The following is a 9018-nucleotide window of genomic DNA, read 5'->3' on the forward strand; positions in this document are numbered from 1 at the left end:
GTAGAAAGGAATGGAAAAGCAGTGCACGAAACGAGCGAGAGGATAATTTAAAATTTTGTTCCGTGTGCAAGCTACTTCTTTCCACACAACGTATTATGTCGCTTGTTGAAAATTTGTTACACATCTTGAAATGAATGTTTCAGTTTAACTCTCACTAGAACACAATTGATTGGTCCTGAACCGTTGCTTTTATTGTAATTTACGCCCACTCCCAGCGGACACTGTGAGCCAGTTTGATTTCTTTTGCGAGAAAGTTACGTACTTGGCGCACTATTTTGTATCCTCAAACAAATCGACCAAGTAGGCATCACTGGCTTCATTACGGCTGAGTTTTGTAAGCGTAGCTCGACTTTGAAGTAATACACAACCTTACGAACCAGACGCTGGAATGTTAGCCAGCGGATTAGTTGCTCCGTTGCCCTTTAGTTGGGGCGAAATACTGGCATGGCGACAGTTCCTGATCGCAGGGCCGGCGGAAAGCGTGGGTAGTATGGGTAGTACTACCCACTCGATATTTTGAACCATTTCAAAAAATTTAGATGTGCAACGCATGTATCTCGCACTACACACATTTGAAAACATCGATGTACCACAATTCCATATGCATAAACGTACGTGATTTAATGTGAATGTAATGTAAGCGTGTGCATTGCGAAAAGGGAAAAAAATCCTTACTAATGGACCCCTCACCCTATGCTTTCTACCCACTCGGGCGTAAAGTGTTTCGCCGCCCCTGCCTGATCGGTAGTTGGTTGCGATGGGCCACCAGTAGCTGGGGCACTTTTGCGGACCGTCATCATTGCCAACTGCTTTCCTTCCTGCTTGCTAGTGCTTGAACGAATACGAATGATGAGAAAAACCGACCGACCAATATTCATATATGAACACACGAGAAAGCACTACTATCGCTCTCTCGCTCGTTTTCGTGCCATTAGGCAATCCATGAGACGTTTCTGATCAGCTGATTATTTCTTGTGTACTTATTCTGACGTTACTCCGAGGGGTGCGACGTCCGACAATATCGTTGACTCGATCCAACATCAAACGAATCGGACTAACAAAGCTGTTTGTCGGACGAGTTTTTTCTGTTCGCAGGAGTAGACTTGTTGACAGAACCCACCGCTGAATTGTCAAACAAACGTCTAATGGATTGCCTAATTCCTGTGCCTTTCCTTTCCGTTCGGCTACCAATACTAGCATAACCAAAACGAATATTCTGTCTTTCCATCGCCTTCAATCTAGTGGCCAGTGCTAGCAAACTTGCATGTTCAGTTTTTCAATAACAACATTCCAACAATATTTTCAAAGAATGTTGCAGTTTTGAAAAGAAGGAAGGAAAAGATTTTCACAAATTTAAATTCTTTTGTGTTATTTGTTAGCGCTGATATAGGCTATTTAGTTTGCTACTAGCAAGGAGCTGCACAAACAAATCGATTTATGCAGTTAATCAACGGAGGCTGCCAAATTGTTCGAATAAAAGCATGCGACTAGTGTACTTTGCACGTTCTATATTTTATCAATACTGGAGAGGATCAATAAAATAATTCAAATTGTAATAGCGACATGCAATTGTGGCAACACTGGCCATGGGATGGTGGAAGAATACGCACATTCGTTTTGGTTATGATGGTATTAGCAGCAGAAAGGAATGGAAAAGCAGTGCACGAAAACGAGCGAGAGAGGATAATTGAAATTCTTTTTCTTTCTTTCCACACATCGTATTTCTTATATAGCTTTCTGAAAATTATTTGTTATACACCATAAAATGTAAATTTCAGTTTAACTCTTATTAGAACACAATTAATTGGTCCTGTAAAGAACCGCTTATTGTTTTATTGCGGGAGCACAATTCAGACGCACTCCCCGCGGACACGGTGAACCAGTTTAATGTATTTGGCCTGAAAGTTATGCGCTTGGCGCACTATTTTGCATCCTCGAACAAACCGACCAAGTAGGCATCGTTGGCTTCTCGGGGCATCATTACGACTGAGCTTTGTAAGCGTAGCTCGACTTTGCAGTCCTGCACAATCTCACGACCCAGACGCTGGAACGATAGCCTACTCTGTTGCCCTTTAGTTGGGGCAAAATTCTTGCAGGGCGAGTTCCTGATCGGGTTGCAATGAGTCACCAGTAGCTGGGGCACTTTTTCCGACCGTCGTCATCGCCAACTGCTTTCCTTCGGTGGACTGGCTGCTTGCTAGTGCTTGAACGAATACGAATGATGAGAAAAACCGACCGACAGATATTGATATAATCGCGCTAATATGCACTACTATCGCTTTCTCGCTTGTTCTCGTGCCGTGCATGAGCCTTTCCTTTCCGTCCGGCTTCTAATGGCCTAACCAAAGAAATATGCTGTCTTTCCCCCACCAACTGCTCTCGTCAAGCAACCCAATGCGAATAATCATAGGAACAAACATATAGTGGACCTATATATATAAACTTTTCATTATTTTATTTTTCGGTTGGTCCACCATAGTGACGGCTCTGTGCGGGATGGGCTGAAAATTTTCACTTTTCCGAGTCGTTTTCGAAAGAATTTTCAGAACAAAATTTTTTGTTATTAGTGGATGTTATACATACTTCAAAGTTTAATACAGGATAGAGGAACATATTTTCAACAAATTGGCCTAAAAATCAAATCATTCCGTTAAGTATGATAAAAGTTATTAACGTTTAAAATCTGACGCGGCGCCACAGCCGATATTTTGAAACGGGACCCCTATATTGAAAGCTTAAATGTATTCTACATTAAAATAGTTTTATTTTGTATCACTTAAAATGTAAAAATACACAGCAAAGTAAAAAGAAACTGAAACAATAAATGATTGAACGCGAAAAAAAAACAAATTTCGTTTATTGGCGAGATATATTGCTCAAGCAGATACTTCTGAGGGAATCTTTTACCACATATCTCACATTAATGCGGTTGTTCATTACTGTGATTCTTTGTGTGTAAACTTAGTGTATTCTGATGTTTAAATGATTTGTCACATATGTCACATTTATACGGTCGCTCGCCAGTGTGAGTTACCATATGTTCTTTCATACACGACTTCTTCACGAATCCTTTGTCGCATATCTCGCATTTGTGCGGCCACGCGCCAGTGTGAGTTAGCATATGTTCCATAAGCAGATACTTCCGAAGGAATCCTTTACCACATACCTCACAATTATGCGGTTGTTCATTACTGTGATTCTTTGTGTGTAAACTTAGTGTATTCTGATGTTTAAATGATTTGTCACATATGTCACATTTATACGGTCGCTCGCCAGTGTGAGTTACCATATGTTCTTTCATACACCACTTCTTCACGAATCCTTTGTCGCATATCTCGCATTTGTGTGGCCACGCGCCAGTGTGAGTTACCATATGTTTCATAAGCAAATACTTCCGATGGAATCTTTTACCACATATCTCGCATTTGTGCGGCCGCTCGTCAGTGTGAGTTGAAAAATGTTTCATAAGCAGACACTTGTAAAGGAATCCTTTGCCACACATTTCGCATTTGTACGACCGCTCGCCAGTGTGAGTTAACAAATGTTGCGTAAGCAGGCACTTGTTAAGGAATCCTTTGCCACATATTTCGCATTTGTACGACCGCTCGCCAGTGTGAGTTAACAAATGTTGCATAAGCAGGCACTTGTGAAGGAATCCTTTGCCACATATCTCACATTTATGCGGTTGTTCATTACTGTGATTCTTTGTGTGAAACGTTAGCGCACGCTCATGTTTAAATGATTTGTCACATATGTCACATTTATACGGTCGCTCGCCAGTGTGAGTTACCATATGTGCTTTCATATTCGACTTTCGAAGGAATCCTTTGCCACATATCTCACATTTATGCGGTTGTTCATTTCTGTGGTTCTTTGTGTGTAAAGTTAGTGCACTCTGATGTTTAAATGATTTGTCACATATGTCACATTTATACGGTCGCTCGCCAGTGTGAGTTACCATATGACGGTTTAGGTGACACTTATGAAAGAATTCATTGCCACATATCTCGCACTTATGCTGTCGTTCATTACTGTGAATCTTCCTGTGTCTGTTCAAATCACTCTCCTTATTAAATGATTTGTCACATATATCACATTTGTACGGCCGCTCGCCAGTATGAGTTAACACATGTCGCTCAAGCAGACACTTGTAAAGGAATCCTTTGCCACATATCTCGCATATGTACGGCCGCTCGCCAGTGTGAGTTAACAAATGTTGCATAAGAAGACGCTTGTGAAGGAATCCTTTGCCACATATCTCACAGTTATGCGGTTGTTCATTACTGTGATTCTTTGTGTGAAAAGTGTGAGTTAGCATATGTTCATTCATATACGACTTCCGAAGGAATCCTTTGCCACATATCTCACATGTATGTGGTCGTTCATTACTGTGAATCTTTCTGTGTCTGTTCAAAACACTCTCCTTATTAAATGATTTGTCACATATATCGCATTTGTACGGCCGCTTGTCAATGTCGGTCAACATAGCTCGCCCCAAGGGATAATTCTGAAGGGATTTTTGTCTACATAGCTCACTGTTGGTTTGCTTCCGTTGCTTCGAAGACATGTCTATCTGATCCCTAAACTCCCACTGTGAATCCGACAGTATTGAGAGACTGCTGTTAGTAACAGTGCTGAAAAAGTGAAAAAATAAATATTTGCTTGCATGAAACAATAGGGTTGTTCCAGTATCCGGAAAAACTAGAAGTACTCCGAAATATACAATTTGAAAGCTCTTCCTTATTTTACACTCAAAATAATCGACACGATAAAACCGTATGCAATTAAACATCACTTTCATGTGCGTTCTCATGTTAAAAAGTAAAAGTAATGGTTTTCCTTTGAATTTCACATGAAAATCCATTAAAAAGTTTTTCATATGGTGATAATTAAATTCAAACACATTCCACGTGAATACGACATATTTATCCATGTTTATAACCATGCTAATGAGTTGTATAGTACAAACTTTTCACAGGATTTTCGCAAGAAAAACCTGTAGTGCATTTCTACATGTAAAATAATTGATTTCACCGATTCTTCTACCAATGTAATGTCTATAAGTAAAACAAAGTGATATTCACGTGTAATTCATTTGGAAATTTTAGTCAATGATATTTTTTATGATGTTGATGTGCTCTTCACACCATGTTCGCATGAATTTCATTTGAAAACCATATTTCCCACACTCGAATGGATTAAAGGCCCTAGTATAAAGGTACGCAAAGAGCGTGCAGAAAGTGAAACCGAAAAAAGTCTGCCTATCGAGCAAAATTAGAATCCAACTTTGCTGCAGCGGTATCAGAGATGGATTCCAATTGTGCTCGATAGGTAGGCTTTTTTGACTTCACTCTTTGCGCAACTGTTCTCTATAGACTGTGGAATGGATATTCAAATGGCAACTGTGTGCATTTCATGTGTTTGTGAATTGAAATAGTTCAATAGATTTCCACATAATGTTAACGTGTTAATTTTTTTCAGTGTAAAAGTAAACAGGAGTAAGTTTTTTGCTCCGGAGCAAGAATCAGGTACTGGAACAAACTCAATTTTATCCACCAGACTTGTGCTATCAATATCATTGAACACTTTAAATCTCTGTATATCCAGTCATGAAGGGTGTGGGAGGGTGGTTAATAGTTTCTCAAAATTTCATCACAAAATAATGAAAATTGAACTAGTGACAGTAAATCTCTGGAGGCGCCTCGTTGAAAACTTGTAAAATTCAAATGGACGCATCATGCTAAAGGGGTTAAAAACTACATTAGCACTGAACACTTCATTTTTTCTATAGTATTTACCTAAAAAGCATAGTCCTTAGACTATATTTAATTTATAATTTTATTCAATTTATAATTTCTTGATAACCTGTTAATACAGACTTTGAATCGGGTCAAGAAAGCTATTTGGATGGCAATAAATACATAGAGTACTAATAAAGTTACAAAAAAGAAAAAAAAACTTGTATAAAAACAAATTGGTCCATCAAAACACATTTGTTTTCAAATAGGAATTTGTTTTAGGTCCATGAAACTTTAACCTCGTTTTCTCATTTCGAGCTGAATGTAACTTAGAACCGTTGGAATAAGTACTCTTAAAATATTCTCCGTTGATGCTCAACACAAGCCGTAGTAAATAAAAACATATCATACCCATTTGGTGAAATCGTTGCTTCATGGTGTTCAGTACCGTTGGTTCCTTCGATAGTTTCCTCCTCTGTTGTAATTGGGGTCGTAAGTCCGTTCACAAGCTCCATGAAACTAAAATGTTGAATCGTAAAACAAACTCAAATTGCTCGCTCATTGAAGAAGACACTCGTGAACTAAATTGCTGTCGTTTTGTCATGATACATGAGACAATGTACATGGTTAAAAAAAGTACCTAATAATAGGTAGCAGAATTACCTCCCAGTTTCAGATATCCAGTAAACTTGAGCCAGAATGCTGGCTGGTTCTAGTTAGTATTCTAGTTCCCGTTCTAGCCGATTTATCAGGCAACTGCCCGGTCAAAAAAATGCGGACGAACATGGTCAGGCGAGTTTGACGTTTGACTCAACTCGCCTGTGCTATGTGCCAATAGCACAGGCAATTTGCGAATGCGATTTAAAGGCAATTTCAACACTTAAGCGAACCCTACACGGGACAAGAATATTGTCAATAAAAATATTGACAAGACTGCTTCAATCCGTCAATCCCATTTGATTTCTACATGATCAATATTTTCAAGATACTCTTACACGATCAATATATTGATCAATAATCGATTTATTGTCAATATTTCTGCACGTGTAGGGCCCGCTTTAGACAACTTTTCTGGCGGCAAGTAAGTTTTGAAGTGCAATACGAATTTCACCATCGATTCTTCCTATAATTTGGTGGTGATTACCTAGTGTACTGATAAATTTATGTGAGTAGATAATGAATCCGAAATAATAATTATTTTTAATTTTAATATCAGGAAATTAAGAGCGATTAAATGGCGCGTTCCCTGGGCGATTTAAGGGCAAGTAGAGCGGCAAAAAATGACGGCGGCAAATCACCCAAATGTTGCATTTAAAATAGCCCCCTAATTGCAAGCGAATTGCTGGAAAATTGTAGGGCAATTAGCGCATCTGAGTTGACAAATAGCCCCCCGCTAGCCAGCAACTACCCGGTCAGCGTGGCAAGCAGAAAGTTAGCAAAAGTTGAGCAAAGCGAAATTGATGCTGGCAGAGTTTCTGCGAGCATTTTGCGCGATTTGTGCGAAAATTTTGGCAACGAATTCGTTCAAATGCAACAACCGTTTCTGACAGAAGCGGTTAAACCAACCGATGCTGCTCACTTTTATCCAGAATCCAGTCAGAAATGTACGGCCAAGATCTCTGCACGCTTCCTGCCACATCTTTGTCAGATGTTTTGCTCGATTCGTGCTAAATTCTACCAGGTAGGAATTGCCAGGATCTTTGCACAGTTTATGTCCGAGTTATGTCAGGGTTTTGCTCGGTTCTTGTAAAAATTTGCCAGAAAACGCGAGCGAAACCGAGTTCGCCCTAGCTCAACTAACCCGACAGGATCGCGCAGAAATCTGACGGGGCTGCCAAACCAAGACTTACAGAAATTTAGCAGAGCGGTCTCTTCCAGAAAATTTTCTCACTGGGTAGCCCTTTTTGACTGGGTGCCCTCTAAGAACGGTTGGTTTCAAAATCGTCCAATAAAGGACGTTCGTTGGACCAGTTTTGACGACGTCCAAATAACCGTTCAACAAACGTCCATCGTTGGACCCGTATTGAACGATTTTGAAACAATTTTTTGGACGTCTCAGTGGGTGGCATCTTTATCTCCACACTGAAAAAAAGTTCCCTATTTTTTGGGTAAAAAGTGCTCACTTTAAACACAGCCCACATTCTGCTGAGGCATGATGGCTAATGAAACGTCCGCCTACTGCATGTAAAGGGCGGGTTAAAAAATAACGCAGCTCTTTTCTGGGACTTGTATTTTTTTTTCACTGACAACACTTAGAATTTATTCGCAAAAGTCGGGACTTGTAGTTTTTATTCATCGCGAGCGTGGAAAAAATCTGTCTGAAAAAGTTAGTGTTTTATCGCCGTCAAATGTATTTTAAGTTATGGTTTGTGTGGAAATTTGCGTATTTTACGAAGAACATGCGACGGTCAGCTATTGCGACCAAAATTTTTACATATATATTGTGATTTATTACTAAAAAAATAGATATAACTTTTAGTGGAAAACTTTCGCCATTAGTTCATGGGAACTCCTATTTCCATATCGGAGATCTGATTTAACATAAAGTATTATTATATGGTGAGTAGTTTTTGGAAGTTTTCCTTTTTTGTTTGGTTAGTGAGTTGTAATCGACAACAGGTTTGGTTGTCCCAGATAAAAAAATGCAAGCAAAGATTACCTGAGCAATTATCAGTTCATGCCCAACTTTTGCCGTGCAATAGATAACAGGTTCCAGAAAGTAAACTAAACGAAATATTTATTCAAAACCGTATTGAAAACAGCTTATGAATCTTATTTGATTTGTGAGCTCAATGTAAACAGTTGAGCCTAGTCGCAGTAATCTATTTGTTAAGAAAATTTATGCCTAATACAATATATTCAAAGAATCTTTTAGTGGCCTTCAGTGATCCAGAATCGAAGTAATTTGATGTCCATTACAATAGATTTTTAACTTCTGTGGTATTACGATTACATCGGTTCATATGGAAAATTCCTGTCAGGTCTGAATGACATTCAATAGCAGTTCATGGGAATATGGCATCTTTTATTTGAAATCAAGTTTGCAAAAATTGGTCAAGAATTCACTGAAAAATAGGTGTGATATTAACTTGGAACCTGGCAAGTTCACCGGAGCATCAAGAACCGTTTTAGGTGGCCAATGTGGTCAAAGCTACTTTGATAGGTCATTACTGATCTAGACCCACAAATTCAAGTATTGTTGGACTATTTTAATATGTATTACATCAGTTGAACATTACCGTCGAACCAGTATATATGTGAATTTGCTATGTGACCGCAC

At 39.1% G+C, this 9018-nt stretch overlaps 1 protein-coding gene across 1 annotated transcript; it reads right to left on the reverse strand.

Moving 5' to 3' along the window:
• Positions 1-2763: 2763 nt before the first annotated feature.
• On the reverse strand, positions 2764-6344 carry LOC131685982 (zinc finger protein 728-like). The gene is made up of 2 exons (XM_058970044.1): positions 6150-6344; positions 2764-4634 (listed from the first exon to the last, which is right to left on the reverse strand). The coding sequence occupies exons 1-2, from the start codon at positions 6251-6253 to the stop codon at positions 2921-2923; spliced, it is 1818 nt and encodes a 605-aa protein (XP_058826027.1). The 5' UTR covers positions 6254-6344; the 3' UTR covers positions 2764-2920.
• Positions 6345-9018: the final 2674 nt, after the last annotated feature.

Source organism: Topomyia yanbarensis, chromosome 2, assembly GCF_030247195.1.
Source record: "Topomyia yanbarensis strain Yona2022 chromosome 2, ASM3024719v1, whole genome shotgun sequence".
Lineage (NCBI taxonomy): Eukaryota > Metazoa > Arthropoda > Insecta > Diptera > Culicidae > Topomyia > Topomyia yanbarensis.